This window comes from Jatropha curcas, chromosome 10, assembly GCF_041381405.1.
Source record: "Jatropha curcas cultivar XTBG-Jc1 chromosome 10, XTBG_Jcur_1.0, whole genome shotgun sequence".
Lineage (NCBI taxonomy): Eukaryota > Viridiplantae > Streptophyta > Magnoliopsida > Malpighiales > Euphorbiaceae > Jatropha > Jatropha curcas.
In genome coordinates, this window is record NC_143160.1 from 7,557,696 (window position 1) to 7,578,019 (window position 20,324).

The following is a 20,324-nucleotide window of genomic DNA, read 5'->3' on the forward strand; positions in this document are numbered from 1 at the left end:
ATACTGTAAAGTTTGCAAGAGACCTGTTATGCCTTTAAAATTATAATTTTTATTATAATTAAGCACCTTCAAATAGGCATGATCATGGTTTAATTTTAAACTGAAAACGAACTAATCAAAGTTGACACAAAATCTTGGTCAATGATTTTTGGTTCTAAATTGTAAACAATATTGTCATCCATAAAAAAATTATTTAAAGAAGTAATATCCCTTATTATGTAGCGACAAGAATGAATAAAAAAAAAAAAAAGGAACGCCCTAATAGATAAAATTGTCCTTGAGTTTGAGGGGTTTTGGAATACCATTAAGTTTTTATGAGACCTATTATGCGTTTAAAGTTATAATTTTTATTATAATTACACACCTTCAGATAAGCATGACCAAGGTTTGGTTTCAAACCGAAATCCAACTGTCAATCTAACACTAAACCGTGGTCAATGGTTTCTGATTCTAAATCATAAGCGAAATCATGCACTTGATATTCGATTTCAATTATTAATTTTTTAACCTAAAATCGACAGTTTGAGTTTAAAACCAGTGCAATGGTTTCTAGCTCGAAACCTTGAAAAAACATGTTTTAAGAGAAACTACCAATTAGTTTTTTTATTTTATTATAATTTATTTTAGTTTTTTATTTTATTATAATTATTTTTTAGTTTATTATAATTTAAAAAGATTATTTCATATAAAATATCTAATTTCATTTTAGATAGAAACGAAATTACAACCAACAGTTCTAAAATCGGCTTCACTTTTCTTATAACTAAAATCAGTAGTTTTAAAATCAAAACACCATGGTTTTGAAATCATGATCATGCCTGCCTTCAGGCTTCAAATACATAATAAATATCCGAAAATTATTACTAAAAAGATAATATCCTTCAATGCTAAGTTACAAAATCATTATTAAAAACTGTAACTTCAGGTGTATGATAAGACTTTCAAAAATTTTAGAATATTACGCGAAAGAAAATCTAAAATTTAGAGGTAATTTTAAACATTAGGCAAAAACGCACATTATCTTTCTTGTATAATTGACTTACAATGGATAAAAAGTTATAAAGATCATTTAATGGACTTTCTTTTTACATTTCCCTCATTGCGTGTGGAAAATAATGGTATGGAATTTCACTTTCCAAATCTTAGGCATCCCATCCCCACCCCACCCCCTACAGAAAAGTACTCAAGGAAAAGAAAATTTTGCCACAACCCAATGGATTTACTGCCCACTACAATCAAGAGTCACATTTATATTCTGTACTCTTCTTTTACGCAATAAGATGTATAAATAAATAAATAAATAGACCTTGACGAAGACCCAAAAATAAAGGCAAGAGCAACTATATATTTCTTCTATTATTTGTACTTGATCATTTCTTATGAAATGGAAATTTCTATACATAGTTGGGAATTGGGATGACCTATTTAAGTTCCTCATAATTAATGTCCTCTGCTTTATTTGTATTGGGTTCCACGAACAACTTTACAATAAATTTCTCATTTATTTCGTAAAAAAAAGTTTTTCCTTATCGGGTCTATTCGCAAAATTATATTAGCTATTTTGATAACGATTGTTTAAGTAGTTTTTCGTAAAATATTAAAAGCTAAATATTATATGGATTAATTTTTTATAAAATATTATACCTTCACCTCTATCTTATCGAACACTGTAAAAAATAATATTTAAAACTGTTTAAAAAGCTATTGATGAGTACAACTGTAAAGACTGTCACGAAAAGGTGGTTCCTAAATGAACCATTGATTTTGTTGACTTGGGAAAAGTTATAAATATTCCTCCAAGAAGATAATATGTGAAGGGCTCGGCTGCCTTGTAGTTTTGGGTTTGTCCTTTAATTGGAAAATGAAATTGAACCATCAATGGTGTGAAAAAAGCAACTTTTGATCTTAGACAACAATATTCTTACCTTGCTATATATATGTATATATGCTTAATTTGAAAAGTGCATCTTGCAATATTTAGTACAATTCAGAATTTAGCCGACCACAAGCTCAAATTAAGATGAACATCTCATGAAAAATGAGAGATGGCAAAATAATCAACTAGCCTCCTCGGACGAAAACTCCACCTAATGAATTTTTATGATGTTTTTGATTTTTTTTTTTTTAAGAAAGTGTTTGAAAAATTAATCATCAAATGAAATAAACCATTTCATAAAAGAAAATGATTTTTTTAAAAAAATATTTTCAAACAAAGGTAACTTACCATAACAAGAAAACAATCATTAAGGTATATTTGCTTGAAATAATACAACTAAACAAATTAACAAAATGCCATATGTTACATTAAAAAACAAATACCATACATTAAATAATTCTATTTTTTTAAATATTCGAAAAAGAGATTTTATATTAAATAAGATTCAAGATGTTGATAAACTTAAATAATCTTATTTTTATGATCAAGCTATGAGATTAATTAAGAAAAAACTATAATAACGAAGAAACATAATTTAGAATCTCTTAATTATGAGAATTTTATCATCGAATTTTGATAACGGGTATATTTTGATATTTTATAATCAATTTGTTTTATGGAAAGACTTAATAAATTCAAGAATACCACATCGCATAATAAAAATAATTGTTCTCTTTTAATAATTTAATCAAATTAATTAAAAAAGTTATTAAAATATTATATAAAAGAAAATCATTTTTCACACCTTTAAAAATAGAAGGGAAAACATGGAACTATACTAGATAACTTATGCATGATTTTCTTTTTCTTTTTTCATGTTTGGATTAAGCTCAAGCTTTTATTTAAATATTTTTCTTGTCCTTTGTAGTTGTTACCAGTCAAAAGTTTTAATGGAATTGACCTCCATATTTAAAATTAATAATTTTGTAACTCTAGCAATCAAAATCAATGAATAAATTCTAAGTATACTATTATATATTACTACGTATTTATCATATATTGTAAATAAATCATTATACTATAAAGTGTTTAGCAAAACCTATAAATCTCAACATGGTGACCAAGGTTTTAATTCTGATATTTCATGATTAAAAATCAAAATCGACTCTGAAATGAGGTTGAAATTGTTCATTTCAATCAATTTAGAATTAATTTCAATTTCATTATTTTTAGACTGCTTCTGATTCAATTTTAATCCAAACCAATCTAATGAATATATCTAAAAATAACTATGAATCTCGATAATATTATAAAATCATGTTAAAATTTAACAATTGATAAAAAATCGTATCGAAATGAGATTAAAATTAATCGTTTCAATCGCTTTAGGGATAATTTCAATTTCATTATTTTCATGCTAATTTTGATTCGATTTTAATCTAACCAATCCGATGATTATATGTCTAAAGATCACTGTGAATCTCGATAATATGACAAAATCACACCTAAAATTCGACAATTGAACAGTCGTGTCGACATGTGATTGCAAAAAAATCCATAGCCATGTTCATGAAACTTCTTCACCATCACATGTAGGCCAAATGCAACCCCTAGGAGCTGCAGGTTATAGTAACAAAGTGCAAAGTGTCAAGTGTTTGGTACCAGTGATAGAGAGAGTCCTGGTTCGAAGTTGACTGCTGATTATCGCGGAAAAATTAAAATCTTAAAATTAATATTAAAGAACCCTATATAATCACATCTTCTTCTCTCTCGTTTTGTCTCTCTCGCTCTCTCTCGTTCTCTCTCTTGTTTGCCTCTGGGCCTTTCTCGGGTGTAATTGCAGTTTCTCTACAAAACTGAACTCCTTTAAACAAATAAATTAATAAAAATCCTGGAAAAAATAATATCTTTTCCATTCCGGAAAGGAAATATCTTTATTTTATCGAGAAACCGACCTTATAGGAGTGGCAGTATTTAGTCTTTCCGTTTTTTCATTGGTATTTTGGTAAAACTTTGGTGTGGCTCATTCATTCATTGGCATTATAATATAGACGGAGCTCACTTGATTCGGTTTGTGCTCTCCACCGCCAGTCTCTCTGCTTTACTGATTTTGATCCGTTTTGCTTTCTGGGTGTTGTTGGTTTTGCCATTTTGTTATCTGGGTTATAATCGTTGTTTTGATCATATTTGATTTGTGGTTTCGATGAATAACTTGTTTTGGTTTGATTTATACTGTGTCCGTACAAGTTGCTGGAGCTGAGATTTTAGCCCTGTTTTATGGGGTTTGGCTTATGAAGATTTGTTTTCCCGCTGATTTTTATAGCTGTGAGTGTGGTCGTGGGTGTGTCTTGTATCGTGATTTTGCATTTGCGTTGTGATTTAACTTTGTTTTCTATTTTTGGCTTTTATAATGGGGAGAGTTTTGCATCAAATTTTCTTATTTGATCTTTTAAATCATTATTTCGATGATTTCCAGAACTGACAAACTTTAACTAACCTTCCGTTCGACACCTTTTTAAATTGAAGTAATGGACTATCTCTATTAATGCTAAATGTGAAAGTTGTCTTATCTATCTTTATAAATTGATATTTTCGGCTGTGAAGTCCCATGTTGTTGTTGCAGTGGAGCGAACGTTTTGTGTATCTTGATTGTCTAATTATTAGTTTTATGATGGTTCCCTATGTGTGTTAACTAACTATGTCAGTACTCTTGCTCACAAATTGAGTATTAACTCGGTTTGGTATGAGTGAGTGGTTTTGATTTATTTATTATTTTTTTTTTGGGTGATGGAACTGCTACTTGTGTGGATATTGAGGAAGATGGGCGAATATTGTAGTAGAAAAAAGGAGATCGTACCTGCATATTTTTTATAGTCTTTGAACTGGAAGGCCCTGGCATCAGCCGGGCCTAGTTCATTCATCAGCTGACCCTGGCAAGATTTTGCTCCAAAGGATGGTTTTAGAGTCTATTATTATGGCTAGATGTATTGACTGTTGGGGGTCCTTTAATTTCGTTAAAAATTTTGATCATTTGTTTCATGATGCATAGACTGGGAATGGGCATTTCAGATTCTTCTCCGTTCTTACTATATCATGATTGCCATTGTTTCCATTTGAATGGACAGCTCGAATGGAGAGGTGCTATGCATAAGGAAATTAGTCATTTCAACTGGATATCCTAGTCTTCTAATTAGCGTTTTCTCTGTTATTTCTGTGCTTCTTAGGTATTTGTGTTTCTCTTAAGTATATTGATACTGATATAGAAAGTTTTGTTTACTGTATATTTGCCAGTTTTATGACCTCTAAAAATCTTGTTGTTGTACATTTACATCTTTTGTCATGCTATTGCTTCACAGGTAAAAAACTGTGCGTGTATGTGTTTTTTGGATTAAATTTCATCATGTCATTCAATCAACATTTGTCCACTTCCTCTAAATTCTCTCTCGTTTGAAGCCATTTATTTTGATGTATTTTCTTTTCTCTTTCAATCAGAGGGAGCAAAACATATTCTTCTGATGTCCCAAGATATGTCTGGTGCTGACTTACACCAGAAGAGACAGAGACTATTGAAAGACCAAGTCAGGCTTGCTAGGAGAAAGGACTGTGATCGCTATGAGATTGTTCCAATTCAACAGACTTATACTTTTGAGAAAGGGTTCTTTTTATTTATACGAGCATGCCAATTGCTAGCGCAAAACAATGATGGAATAATACTAGTAGGTTTAGCAGGCCCTTCTGGGGCTGGGAAGACTGTTTTCACAGAGAAGGTACTCAACTTCATGCCCAGTGTTGCTGTCATATCAATGGACAACTACAATGATGCTAGCCGAATTGTTGATGGCAATTTTGATGGTGATTTATCTCTGAACTTGTTTAAACTTTCTTTTTGAAACCTTATATTCAGGAAATAATTAAGAAAAATGTAGAAACATGAGGTGCCTTGGGAAATAGAGAAACTTTTTCTGTGATTTGTGGTTTTAGACATAGAATTGAGTGAAAACCTATGCACTAGTTTGGATTGCATAGTAGTTTTCAGTCTTTATCAGGAGACAGATTTGATTAAGGCCCAGGCGTGCAACTAACCATGGTGACGGTTCTTACTTGTTAATTGCAAGTTGGAATTCATGTGCAATTATTCAAAACTGCCAAATGGTTTGAAATTGAGAGCATTTTTCTTATGTTATTAGTTCTAAAAATTTTTTTTTAAACAGATCCACGGCTAACTGATTATGACACATTGCTTAAGAATGTACAAGATTTGAGGGAAGGAAAATCAGCTGAAGTTCCAATCTATGATTTCAAGTCTAGCACTCGTATTGGGTACAGGTAAACCACTGTTTCCTTTAATACTAACCAATAGTTCTAGCTTTCAGTATGTCATGTTTTATCCTTTCAAAGGTGGTTGAGTTTATCATTCTATGTACTTTCCATAACTGGCTTTTATGTTAAACCTAATTCAGGCATGTAATTGTGATAGGACGGTTGAAGTCCCGACTTCTCGTATAGTGATTATTGAGGGGATTTATGCTTTAAGTGAAAAACTGCGACCTATGCTAGACCTGCGAGTATCAGTTACAGGGGGAGTTCATTTTGACCTTGTAAAACGGGTTCTACGGGACATCCAACGTGCTGGCCAAGCACCAGAAGAAATTATCCAGCAGATATCTGAAACGGTTTGCTTTTTGTTTTTTTTTTTTCCTTAAATATATATAGTTTAGTCATTTCTTAAACTTGATTTAAAACCATTTCTTTAGAATAATACTGTGTTTCAAGTATTGAGCTTCACTTTTATTGCAGGTATATCCAATGTACAAAGCTTTTATTGAGCCAGATCTTCAAACCGCACATATAAAAATCATAAACAAATTCAATCCCTTCTCTGGATTCCAGAGTCCTACTTATATATTAAAGGTTGGTTTCCCCTTTGAATTTCTTTTTGGGCTATTTTATTTTAATATTGTATTCTCACACTTATATTGATGCTGGTCAGTGTATTCTAGATTATCCCTGTAGCAAGGATGATTTTCACAATCTTTCCGCCTTTCCTGTCAATTTTTGACAAAAGGTACTCTTGTTTATTGTAGTCAGCAAGGAAGGTGACGGTGGATCAGATCAAGGCTGTTCTCTCTGAAGATCATACAGAGACAACAGAGCAGACTTACGATATCTATCTTCTCCCACCGGGTGAAGATCCCGAATCTTGCCAGTCATACCTCAGAATGAGGAATAAAGATGGAAAATATAATCTTATGTTTGAGGTTTGCCCCTTGTAACTGTAGTTTCCTTATTATTGCAATTACTGGTTCTGGTAACTTGTTTTAAATGCTAGAAATATGAGTTAAAGAAACGTAATTGTCATAAAATGTCAGAGAGGGTTTACCTCTATATACTGCTAATGGTGCAAAAGAAGGCCATAGCCAGCCTCAGCCTCAATACATTTTGGGTAGTGGTGGTTGTTGCATTTGTTTTCTGTTTTGATATGTTTGACATGTGCATTCCTTTTTATCCCAAATTAAGCATTTGATGGAATGTGAACTTAGCACAATGCAAACATATCAGGCATATTCTAATGGATATTACTTGTTTATTTGGGTCTAAAAATTAGTGTTGTTAATGTCTGTTTATGCTTCATAATCACTATACCTATCGCTAATTTCAATACAGTAACATCATTCAATTTGTCATGTAAATGCACTTGCTTCTAATTTGGTTTCCAATAAGTTGCTATCTTGAAATTTTACACAAGGTTTACTCATTTGTTGATGTGGAAACTAAGGAGGTCTTATTGATAAATAAAAAAATATAAACAACTTTTCCTATATTGAATTCGAAATGCCATGCTATTTTACTTAATTTTGCCCGCTTTTAATTGTACAGTTATATTTACCAAATCTTGTTTAACTGCCACAAGAAAATCTGGCAAGGGTGAGTATTGAAATACAAATTGAGGTTAATTGGCTGAATTGACATTTAGCAAAATATGCAGTAACCATTGAATGTTAGTACAAGGCATGATAAACTAAGAAAATTGCAATGGTTTCATATTATATCAACTTATGTAGGGAAAAAAATTCGTAGGTTTTCATGGGCAGTTAGGGTTTTGGGTGTTTTTCTTTTTATAGAAAAAAGCATCCAATATTTTTTCTGATATGATCAGCTCTAATTTTCAATTTCAGGAATGGGTAACAGATGCTCCATTTGTCATATCACCAAGGATCACTTTTGAAGTCAGTGTACGGCTTCTTGGTGGGTTGATGGCCCTGGGATATACAATAGCGACCATACTTAAAAGAAGCAGTCATGTATTCGTTGATGACAGAGTGTGTGTGAAAGTTGATTGGCTAGAACAACTAAATCGTCAATATATTCAGGTATAATAAATTTAGCTTTTTGCATCCTTCTACCTAAGAGTGGGTTTCTACATAATGCTTCCATGTCAATTAAAAATCTTTTAGGGTAGAAAGTGTTCTCATGTATTCGGATTTCTTTTTGAAGTCCTTGGAAGTTATTTAGAAATTTCTGTTGACATGATATTTGCTTGTTTGAAGATGGTGTAAGATCTGGTTGTTTTATATTTCTAATAAAAACATTTGTTAGTTTGCATATCTCTTACTATAATAATTTTCAAAAAACACGAGGGATTTTATGAACTTTCATTATAATGATTAATGGATTCATTACTTACTAATCTTTGATGCTTCCAGAAGCATATTGGTATTTTATCATGTCAGCTGTACGACCATCACATTCTTGCTTGTGTTTTTCAAAAAGGTACAAGGAAGAGATCGCGTGGCTGTCAGAATTGTTGCAGAACAGCTAGGTTTGGAAGGCTCATATGTTCCACGTACCTATATAGAACAAATTCAGCTGGAAAAGCTTGTAGATGAGGTTATGGTACGAGAATATCCGATACTTATGATGACTTCTCTTGCATAGGTTGTCCTGATCTAATCATTTTGCAGGCTTTACCAGATGATCTGAAGACAAAGCTCAGCCTGGGTGAGGATTTAGTCTCAAGCCCCAAAGAAGCTCTTCTGCGAGCCTCTGCTGATAGGGTTGCCATGAGAAATAAGAACCTCAAAAGGTGCAATCCACCAATATAGCTCAAACCATTTTATTACATTGTTTTATCTCTCTCATCTTTATTTAGGGGTGTTGAAGCATGCTTCGCTTATCTGGATGTCTTAACTAATGGAGTGATTGTTATTTACATCAAGCAGTGGTATGTCACATTCATATTCCAGTCAAATGGATAAGAACTTGGCCAAGCTTTCTGTTCTTTCTGCAAACAACCAGAGGTATGATGAGAGAAATCCAGATTCACAAGCAATGGTAGCAAATCAGGTATCCAAGGTTTATTTTGTTTCTCAACTTTAACTGTTTGAACATATTTTTGCTTAATGAAGCTGCAGAATTCATGTGTCTTTTTTTTTTTTTTTTTTTTTTTTTTTGTAATCTTATCTGTTCTTTTCTTCTCCCTTCTATGCAGGGAATCCTCGCTCAGCTTTCAGAACAGATTTCCTCTCTAAATGACAGAATGGATGAGTTCACAACCCGTATAGAAGAGCTAAATTCCAAGTTCAATATCAATAAAAATTCTCATAGCCAACAAAACTTGGCTCTGCAAGCTGAAGCGTGTAATGGCTCTGCTCCAACTTCTTACTTCATCTCCGGTTTAACAAATGGTTCCTTAACTGGAACCAAACTACCTAATTCTTCATCTTTCTCCCAGTTGGCTAAGGAGTCACCTTTCATTGAAGAGGTAACAAAACTGGTCCCTTCAAACCTCTCCCCTTATTGTTAATTTTTGTCAATTTATCTATTGTTCTCTAAGGTGTACATTTTCTGCGTTGAAATGTGGGAATAAAGTTCCCATAAGCATGCTGGATCAGGTTTAGATGTTAGACAGCTGGATTTGAATTGCAACACTGTACATTCCATATGGGTATAGGGTATTTGAGTATTTGGGTATTCCAAAGTCCTACCCATCGATGATCAGCCAAGTTGATTGATCACATCGTTTTGAAGTCTCATGTGATTGAACATTTTAACTTCGATATTCAATTGTTAGGGTCTGCTTTAATTTTGTATTCATTGTCTGGCATATCAATTTTCTTATTTACCTTTATATGTGAAACAGATATCTAGCATTACACGGGGACAACGTCAAGTCATGCATCAATTAGATACTTTAAGTAATCTTCTTCGAGACAGTGTAGGGGAGAGATCTCGACAAGCAAGGACAAGCAGGAGAAGCATGATCATGGATTCTGAAATCACGAGAGCTGCTCTCATTATGTCAATTGGTGTTATCGGATTCAGTTTGTTGAGGAGGATTTTCTAGTCGAAAATCGGTTACAGTAGATTTACATTTTTGTTTCTTTCTTTAGACCTTCAGAATTTTGGATATTTTCTCTTTAGGGTCCCATTAGTTTTCTGTTATGTTACCCTTCTGCACGGCCAAAATCAAATGGATGATCCTTGAGTTATTTTGTTTGTAGGTGTTGGAGGCAAATTGCCTTCCCAGTAAGAAGGGTAATTTTTCTTTTTTAATGGGAGCCTTGTTAGCTTTTATATATATAAAGAGTTTTCAAATGAGTAAAAATCAACAGATTACAATCAACGTTCGAGAAAATTAGTTCCCATCATGCAGTTTGATGAGAGGGCAATTTTAGTATCAAAACATTTAACCTTAAATCTCTTTTTTCTTTTTTTGCTTAATTAACTGAATCTTAAAAACGTTGCAAGTTGTAAGAAGTCCTAACAGATACAAATTAAAGTCTTGGCGAAGTAGATGAGTTTCCACTGTCAGCTGAATGAGTTAAGAGATTTTTAAGATTTAACCCTTATACTTGTAGGTAGGTAAAAAAGTTTGTAATATTTTTAATTTTTATTTTGGTCTATTAAACACTGTAATTTATTAATTGTACTGATTAAATATTTCAACATGCAAAAATGATTTTATTAAATACTCAAACTTTTAAAATTAAATTAAATAGTTGAAAAATGTGAAAACTATTGTTTTAAGATTTATACTAACCACATATTAAGTGAATATAGTATTTGTAAAATTTGTAACTTCGGTTACTCGTAAAATTTGATTTTTTCTATAAAAGTATAGGAGTATATTTAGGCCGAAAGGTATATTTATGCTTTGGCCTGTTTAATGTATTACTCCAATTGTTTTCTAATTCTATCTTATATTTTCCATGCGTTTACTTCTGGAAATATTAACGGGTGAGTACTTGGCTGTTCATGTTATATTCTGTTAAACAATGTGACAGTTTATAACTGGCTACTTTCTTTTGCTGGTGGGCAGCCATACAATGGACATTATTAAACAAAGATGGAGCGATTCCAAATGGAAATAATATCAATTATCATTTTGAAACAGAAATACAAATTTAGTGTGTTCAACTGTAAGAGCATTTTAGGTTTCTCTTACCAGTAATCTCCACAAGAACATTTCCCATTTCTGAAATGGTGAAATCTACTAGTATCACGAACAATAATTTCTCTCTTTTTAATCTCAGATATAAATTTGATAGCTAGATGACAGTCGCTGCAGACGCGCAAGTTCTTCATTATTCTTATCGGCACACCTGGCGGAGTGTTCATTAGAGCAAAAGCTATAGCCAATTTTTCACTGTGATGAACCAAGTTGTATTCTTTCTCCTCATTATCCATATCATGCAAAACAGAGCCGGTATCAGGTACATAACCATGCAATTTCATCTCTTCCATCAACTCTTTCAAATATAAATCAATTGCATGATGGAGTTTATCAGCCATGCGAAACTGATGAACCTGATTCTTTACTTCCACCCAACTTATACCAGGTTCTTTTTTCACATTCCTATCTCTCATCACTTTCCTTACCTCTGAAACAACCTGCCAACTCTTGGCAGAAGCATGAGTGTTAGCTAGAAGCACATATGCGGCTGAATCCTGAGGATTAAGCCTAAGAACTTCTTTAGCAACTCGTATTGCCATGTCTGTCCTTTTGTGAAGCTTACATGCAGATAAAAGAGTTTTCCAAATTATAGCATCCGCTTTCACAGGCATTGATCTTATCATGGCTTCTGCTTCTTCCAAACACCCTGACCTACCGAGCAGGTCAACCACACAAGTATAATGCTCCAGCCTAGGCTTCAATCCATACTTTTTCTCCATCAATTTGAAAAATTCCATCCCTTTTTCCTTCAGTCCACAATGACTACAAGCGTAAAGCAAACTTAAGAAGGTTACGTCAGTTGCCTCCAAATCTTCCTGCTGCTCCATCTGTTGAAAGAGCTCGATGGCTTCCTGTCCTCTTCCATGGAATCCATAAGCAGCAATCATGGAGCTCCACGATACAGAATCAGCATTTTTGTATTCCAAGAAAACTTTTACAGAATCTTCCAAACACCCACACCTTGAATACATACTGATCAATGAACTAATAACTGCAATGACAGAACTAGCACCAGCTTTGATGGCTTCAGCATGAATCTGTTGACCTTGACCAAGAGTTGCCAATTCCGAACATGAACTAATGACACTTACAAAAGTTATTTTGTCCGGTCTAAAACCTGCCATTCTCATCATGTTGTACTGATCAAGAACTTCCTCGGAATACCCATTTTGTGCCTTCCCTGAAATAAGTGTATTCCAAGCTACAATACTACGACTTGGCATAAATATGATAACTTCCTCTCCTTCTCCCAAATTTCCACTTTTCATGTACATATGTGCCAAAGAGCTCCCAACAACCAAATTGGAATCAAACCCACGTTTCATCACATATGCATGAACCTGCCTTCCAACGTGGACACATCTCAAACCTGCACAACCCCTAAGAACACTGCCTATAGTGAATTCATCAGGAGAAAAACCCAATTCATACATTACCCGAAACAAATCCAACCCATCTTCATTGAACTCAAACTGAGTCAACCCAGCAACCATTGCATTCCAAGTAGCAACATTTCTTTCAGGCATTTCATCAAACACCTTACAAGCACTCTCCAAATCCCCCAACTGTATATGCCCATTAATCAAGATGTTACACGACATTATATTTCTTTTTGGCATTGAGTTAAACAATGAAATAGCAGTTTGCAATTCTCCAATCTTTGAATACAGGTTTAAAAGATGATTCCTTACAAACTTGTCGTTATTGTACCCAGAAGTTATAACTAAAGAATGGAGCTGTTTCGCTACAAGTAGTGACTTTTGAGGAATGCAAGATTGGAGAAGGCAAGAAAAGAGATGCGGATCTCTCCATATCTCTGATTTGAAGCTGTTAAATGCTTGTTTTATGAGTCCTCTAAAACAAAGGTTTTTGAATTCTTCTAAATATGGTAAAACAACAGCCTCTGCTGTACTTGTAGAGATAAAACGACGGTTGGAGAGACATAGATGAGCAATGCAATATTTTGCCGAACATACAGGCATAGCCGCAACTCAAGAAAATGATGCTACGGTTTGCAAGTGACTGAGATCATATTTCATTTTATTTCACAATCTTCCCAGCTTTCCTGTCAATTTATATATGTCCACAGTATTTATCCTCACTTGAAATCGGGGTACTTATGTTTATTGAAGTCCGCAAGGAAGGTGACGGTGGATCAACAAGGCTGTTCTTTCGGAAAAAAAAAAAATCATATGTTTTAGGTTTGCCCTTTGTGGCTGAACAATAATCAGGTCAACCCGATCTACTATCCGATTATGTTTTATCGGGTTCATATGGATATAATCGGTTAGATTAGTTTCGCAACCGAGAATTCCTTTATTTCTGAATTCCCCATCTCTCTAGATTTCCCATCACTTCCTTTTCCTTTATTAGATCTTAAGTTTAGGTGCACATGAGCAAGGGGGCGGATAAAGAGATTGAAATTGGAAGTTAAAGCCAACGCGGTTTGGAAGTTGGTATGCAAATCCGTTCCCGATACGGTTCTTAAGAAGAACCGGAATCAAACCAAAAAATTGGTTTTTTCACTTTTAGGAATCGAAACTGGAACAGCAGGACCGAAGAACCGAACCGAACTAAAATTTCAGTATGATTCTTTAGCTTTTCGGTTTTAGTTCTTTGGTTTTGATTCTAGTTCCGGTTCTACTTCCAGTTCCGGTTCAGTTGTCCTATTAAAAATTATTATATTTTTAAAACACATTATAAGATTCCTTTATATAAATATTTTAATTTCAAAATAAAATATAGAATATATGCTAATTAAAAAAAAAAAAGAATCATACCGTACTTACTATATACATAAAAAAATAATGAAATTTTATTTTTCTTCATTGTAAAAAGAAGCTCCCATCATGTTTCAAGTTCTAAATAATCTCCAAAGTAATGATATGAACATTACAAATATCAACAAATCATAACTAACAATTGAATAATGAAGGTTTATTTATATTGTCAATAAAAAAAAATTAAGTTCCACGAAGTTTATAAAGTGATAGTGCCTTTATTGTCATACAATAAATTTGTTATTAAATTAAGACTTTTTAAAGATTAAAATTATCTAAAAAAACACTTTTAATTTAAATTATAGATATAGTATAATATTATATGAACATTTATGAATTATGATATTGTTAAAACAATATATACAATAAGAGATGACGAGAATCATTAGCTACTAATTTTTTATGCGGGATAAATAATAAAAATATTATTAATGAAAGAGTATCAACTAATAAAGATTTTATTTTCAAATAATAAAATTTAAGGTCTTATACAAATAACATAATATACTAAAACATTAAAGAAAAAATATATAGAGAAATCGATCTTTCAATCCGGTTCAATTTGATTCAGTTTGATTTTGGTACAGTTTCAATGCGGTTCTAGGACGGTTCTTTATAAGAACCAGAACCAGAATCAAAATAATAAAATTACATTTAGTTCGGTACGGTTCGATTCCTACTATTTCAGTTCTTTTTCAGTTTCAGTTTGATTCATTATAGTTTCTCGGTTTGTTCGGATCCCCAAGAACCATGCACAATCCTATTTACTATTATAAAAAAACTATCCTGTTGCGACGCCGTCGTCGGAGATTAATAGATTAATAACTAGAGTTGTAAGTAATAACCATTAATACATCTCACATTTGGAACAAAGTTTAACTATCTATTCCATATTCTTACTTTTGAAATTTAACATCTCTTAAAACAATCATTAAATTTGCCTAGGTTATAAGAAATTATTGAATAAATTGATTATATTACTCTTAATTTAAAATTCAAATACCAAATTAAATTTTAAAACCTTCAATTTTTATGTTTTGTCCAATTATAATGGTGGAGAGATTTTGGAAACACAAAGAGATAGCAATAATAAAAGAGAGTAATTTTTTTTGAACAATTAAAGCAATAATTATTGATTATATATAAAGGATAAACATGAAAAAAAAATATTACTCATTGAAACTATAAATGTGATAAGTATTTTGAAACAAATTATTTTATCAAACCTGACAAGTATTATGGAATGGAAATAACAATTATTTTTTCGACATTTTTTCTAATTTACCCATACTATTTCATTTATTTCTTATTTAATATCAATGCATACCTTAAATAATGTTATATATTTTCAATGAGGCTTTCAATTCAATATATATATATATATTTTCAATGGGGTTTTAAATGCTTTGTTGGATTTTGGAATGAAGTGAATACAAAAAGTTTATGTTCTATGGAAATTCGTATTTTGGTATTTTATTTGGAAAAATTGTGTAAATATATAAAAAATTTGTATTCATTTAACCTTCCAACTGCATTTGGTTATTTAAAATGTACTTTAAATATCGCGTAATTTTTCAAATATTTAAGCGAAGTCAGTAATGATTTCTTTCAACGTGGTCAACTTAAAAATTTTGTGGTTTTTTTTTATTCAAACTCTATTTAAATTAGTGCTCATATCACCTATACGAGGATATTTTTTTCAAAGGAGATTGATGTAAAAAACATATTCTCTTCATATCAAATATTTGTCTATACTTTTGTCTGCCACTATCTTGAGAATTTCTCGTAATAAAAATTTTACAAAAGACTAAAATAAGGTCAAATGAAAATTAGATAAAATTTTTTATATAGAAACAACTAAAATAGAAACTTTTTGTATATAAAAAAAAATTACTATAGTGTGACATGTCTATGTAATATATATATATATATATATGGAAGAATATATATGGAAGAATTGAACATTTTCATGACACATCATATGGAAGAATTGAGTCTCTCTCTCTCTCTCTCTCTCTCGTACTAACAACTTTTCCATCTTTCAAACTTCAAACTACAGTTTTGTTGTTGGATATGGTCATTTTCCAACTGGACGGAAATGAAAAGTTTTCCTTGGAAACATAATTTTTTTCTTTTTCCATAAAGATAAATGAAATTATAAAAGCACTCCAATTCCCAAAGGACAAACGTAATTTGAAAACAAAATCAATGTTTTCTTAACTTTTTAAATAACAAAAGGAGTGGTGAAAAAATCTTCAAATTGACAGAGAAAAAGCAGCTTACTTGAGAAGTCAGAATTACTTCTTTATAATTCACAATTCCAGGTACAGATTTCTTTCTCTTGCTTGTTTCTCTTTTGCAAAATTCTGTATACTTGAATTTAATCAATGCTTACCTTCTGTTGAATTCTGTAAATCCTTTTCTGGTGATTTCAGAGGTAATCATTTTGAGAAGGATGGATACTGTTATTTTAACTGCTGATATAATCAGTAACCTCACCAAAAATGTCATAAAAAACATCCTTGCACATTTGCCATTGCAAGAGGCAGTAAGAACAAGTGTATTGTCAAAGAAATGGAGGCATAACTGGGAAAATATTCCACTTATATTCGACAATACTTTCCAGAATCATATAAAAGCAAAACCTGCAACAAGGAATGAGCTTTTCGTGATTATATATCAAGTTCTACTCCTTCGTCGATGCCCTGTAACAAAATTCATTCTCTCCCTTTCTAGACTGAAAAACTGTCCTCAGATTGACCATACGATACATTTCCTGTCAAGGAATGGCGTCCAGGAACTAACCCTTTGTATTAAAAATGGTGAACCTCATAAAATGCCTTCATGCCTTTTTTCATGTACAGAACTGAGGCATGTGCATGTGTCTTCTTGTTTATTCAAGCTTCCTGTCGCATTCAATGGATTTAACAGGCTCACCAGTGCTATTTTTAAAATGTTTACTTCGACAACAATGCTGTTCAAAATTTGATATTGAAATGCCCATTATTGGAAGAATTAGAACCACAAAGCTGCCAGAATTTTGATTGCCTGGACATGTAAGCTCCTAATCTCAAAGTCTTAACCATCAGTCTGCTATTCACTTCTATCCGTTTCATAGATACTCCACTACTGATAAAAGCTTCGATTGAAGGGGATGGAAATGTTCCAGACGTGAAGGAAGGGTATGGAATCGATATGGTTGAGGTTTTCAGTTGTGTACCTCGTTTAGAATATCTCTTTATTGATTATTATCTTTTGGAGGTAAGATTACTTAAATGGTTACTTACTTTTGCATATATAGTGAAGTATTCAATAGTGTTTCTTTTAAGTACTTTCCTAATGTATTTTCTAATCTTTCTTTGGATGTTTGCTTGAAGATTATGGCTGCAGGGAATGTACCAGACAATCTTCCTACTTCTTTTAATAGCCTAAAAACTCTTGTACTCCTTGATTATATGTTTCGACGAGTTGGCTGAGGTTTCATGTGCTCTCTGCTTGATTAGAAGTTCTCCTTTCTTGCGGAAACTTGAGATTACTGTCAGTTCATAATTACATTATTTTTTGTATGTTTTAGAAGTTAGATGGATTTAGTAATTCAGAAGTGAAGTAAGATGGTTTGTTATTCTTTCAGGTTTTTCATGGGCAAATTACAGACAGCATGGATGATGTTGAAGAATTCTTGGAAGTGCAAAAGCATTCAAATTTCTTACTGCATCAACTTCAGGTAGTACGGATGACATCTTTTGGAGGAACAGAGCGGGAGATGGAGTTTGTGAAGCTTCTGCTAGCCAAGTGACCCTTGTTAGAGAGAATGTATATTGACCCTTGTGATAATATGAACAACAATGAAGAAGTAAGTATTCTGAAAGACATTACTCGGTGTCGAAGGGCATCAACAGAAGCAGAAATCATATACTCTAACCAAAATCTGGAGAACGCTTAATTAGTTTGTTTGTGGGCATATGAACTTGATTAGAATTTTTGGGTGAAGCAGATGGTGCAAGATACCTATTTTGCATATGAATTATGTGTGTTATTACTCGAGTTACCTTTTTGAATATCTAATTTGATTTTAAATATTTGATTTTTTTAATTATTAGTTGTCCTGAGGAATATTATGATATACCTAATACTCATGTAAATAATCAATTGCTTGTTTTCATTGAGGACACAAAACAGCCTCTGTAGTTTGTATATAGTTTTAAAGAAGCTTTCTTCATTCCTTTTTGAGTGATGAAGGAATGAAATATCATAACTCGTTGAACATTTTTTAAAAAAATTTTTTTTTGTTAAGTCGGAACATATAATACACATAAATGACTTAGGGATAGTATACACTCCATCAAATCATGACAATTTTGTAAAGCCGTGTCAACCTATTAAAAATATGCATGTACTCTTTTCACAATTGAAATGGGATTTCAAAAGGACCAACTCGCACTTTGATGACTGTAAATGGAAGACTGCGTGCATTATACGAGCTTTAATTTCTTTTAATTGTTAAATAGAAAAACACACAACCAACATACATGAGACTCATTGAATATTTTGAAAATGGTAAACCTCCTAAAATGCCCCCATGTACTTTTTCATCTAAAACCCTGAGGTATCCATCCATCTTGTTCATTCAAGCTTTCTGTTCCATTCAATGGACTTAACAGATTCATCAGTGCTAGTTCTTACGATGTCACCTGCGACACCAATACCGGTCAAAATTTATTATTGAAATGCCCATTATTGGAAAAATTACAACTGAAAAAACTGTTGGAATGTTCATCAGCTCGACATGTATGCTCCTAATCTAAGGTTCTTATCCATCAATCTGCTATTCAAGTCATTCGAGGGCGGAAAAAGCAGTCTTGAATGATGTGAACATCATTCAAGAAGCAAGTGTCTTGAAAGAAGATGACATTTAATGAGAATGCTTAGTTAGTTTGTGAGCATCTCTATGTCGAAGAAGATGACATTTAATGAACTTAGATTAGGATTCTTTTGCAAGAGACTTCTGGATAGGATTTAAGCAATTATAACATGACAAGACAAGCAAGACATATTAATAGGATTCTTTGAACTTAGATTAGATTAGGATTTAAGCAAGACATGTTATAAGGTGTAGCAAAGGAAGATAATTCAAAGAGGTAATTGAGTTCATTAAATGAAGATAATTCAAGATAATTCTTTTGCCGTGGCGAAGGAAGTCTCATCTGTTCTTGCCTTGCTCAGAAGCTCCCCTAACTTGCAGAAACTTATAATTCAGGTCATTTGAATATTTATTTTCCTTTTTATCTTTTGGTGTCTCATATATTTGAAAGACTTAGGTTGATTTGGTTCCTTTGCTTATATTCTTATTCCAGGTGTTCCAAAGCAATGATGCAAACCTGAATGCCTGTCAATCCATTGAACTTTTAGAAGTTGAAGAACACTCAGAATTTTGCTTGAACCAACTTCAGGAAGTATATCTACAAAGGTTCTATGGCAGTAGGCCCGAAATGGAGTTTGTGAAGTTGCTGTTAGCAAAATTATGCCCACTTAAAAAGATTATATTCAGTTTCCTGCTGAGATGTCTGCTGAAAATCAGATAAGAACTTTGAAGGAGGCTGTTCGATTTCCACGTGCATCGGCAAAGGCATAAGTTATATTTGAAGATCATATTCGTGGGCAAAGCTATGGAATGCGCAAGTCAAGGAGAGCAAATGTTTAAAGTAGAGCTGGAATTGATTTGAGGATTTGTCTAACAAATACAAAATTTTTTTTTTTTTTTTTTTGAGGAGAAAAAAAAGAGAGAAAAGGTGGCAATTCCCTTTCACAAAACGTGGTTTCTCCATTGATCAGATGGCATTAATTTTATGATTTCTTCCTGGACTTCCAAGCATTTAGATCCTCCATAAATCCTCATTTTGATTGACAGTAACTAACCACTTATACATCAATAAGTTCATTGGTTATTTAGTACTCTCTATTTCAAAACTATCTCAAAACAAAACATAAGTCATTTAAAGTTTTTACACAGATTAAGGAATCAATTAATTCTCTTAGATTATAACAAATTTAAGGGTAATTTGACTAAATTATCATTTATCTCAAATCAATAATTAATTGTGAAAGTATTTATTATATCTAATGTAAATAAGAGTAACATTGGAAAAACATAATTTATTTTTTATATGTTAAGATAAAATAATCACCTAAAAATGACTTATATTTTGAGAGTTAA

General features: G+C 32.3%; 2 protein-coding genes and 1 pseudogene across 3 annotated transcripts; 2 read left to right on the plus strand and 1 right to left on the minus strand.

Annotated features, from left to right (window-relative positions):
- Positions 1 to 3,530: 3,530 nt before the first annotated feature.
- LOC105640718 (Phosphoribulokinase / Uridine kinase family) lies at positions 3,531 to 10,499 on the plus strand. 2 transcript variants are annotated; one of them, XM_012225110.4, is made up of 12 exons: positions 3,531 to 3,946; positions 5,369 to 5,728; positions 6,088 to 6,202; positions 6,354 to 6,549; positions 6,674 to 6,787; positions 6,961 to 7,134; positions 8,053 to 8,247; positions 8,648 to 8,770; positions 8,839 to 8,960; positions 9,097 to 9,220; positions 9,366 to 9,638; positions 10,017 to 10,499. In XM_012225110.4, exons 2-12 carry the CDS (start codon positions 5,392 to 5,394, stop codon positions 10,218 to 10,220), a joined length of 1,977 nt encoding a protein of 658 aa, XP_012080500.1. In that variant the 5' UTR covers positions 3,531 to 3,946; positions 5,369 to 5,391; the 3' UTR covers positions 10,221 to 10,499. The 2 variants fall into 2 exon arrangements, with proteins under 2 accessions (XP_012080500.1, XP_020537592.1); XM_020681933.3 differs by lacking the exon at positions 3,531 to 3,946 and adding an exon at positions 4,216 to 5,100.
- A 739-nt stretch (positions 10,500 to 11,238) lies between these two features.
- On the minus strand, positions 11,239 to 13,720 carry LOC105640719 (pentatricopeptide (PPR) repeat protein). The gene has a single exon (XM_012225112.4). The coding sequence runs from the start codon at positions 13,310 to 13,312 to the stop codon at positions 11,318 to 11,320; it is 1,995 nt and encodes a 664-aa protein (XP_012080502.1). The 5' UTR covers positions 13,313 to 13,720; the 3' UTR covers positions 11,239 to 11,317.
- Positions 13,721 to 16,565: 2,845 nt separating this feature from the next.
- Positions 16,566 to 19,742, plus strand: LOC149493007 (F-box/FBD/LRR-repeat protein At1g13570-like; annotated as a pseudogene).
- Positions 19,743 to 20,324: the final 582 nt, after the last annotated feature.

Coding starts and splice junctions, on each gene's coding strand:
- LOC105640718 (XM_012225110.4), top strand. CDS start 5,392: ATGTCCCAAGATATGTCTGGTGCTGACTTACACCAGAAGAGACAGAGA. Junction 5,729..6,087: donor TGTTGATGGCAATTTTGATG/GTGATTTATCTC, acceptor TTTTTTAAACAG/ATCCACGGCTAACTGATTAT. Junction 9,221..9,365: donor AAGCAATGGTAGCAAATCAG/GTATCCAAGGTT, acceptor CCTTCTATGCAG/GGAATCCTCGCTCAGCTTTC.
- LOC105640719 (XM_012225112.4), bottom strand. CDS start 13,312: ATGCCTGTATGTTCGGCAAAATATTGCATTGCTCATCTATGTCTCTCC.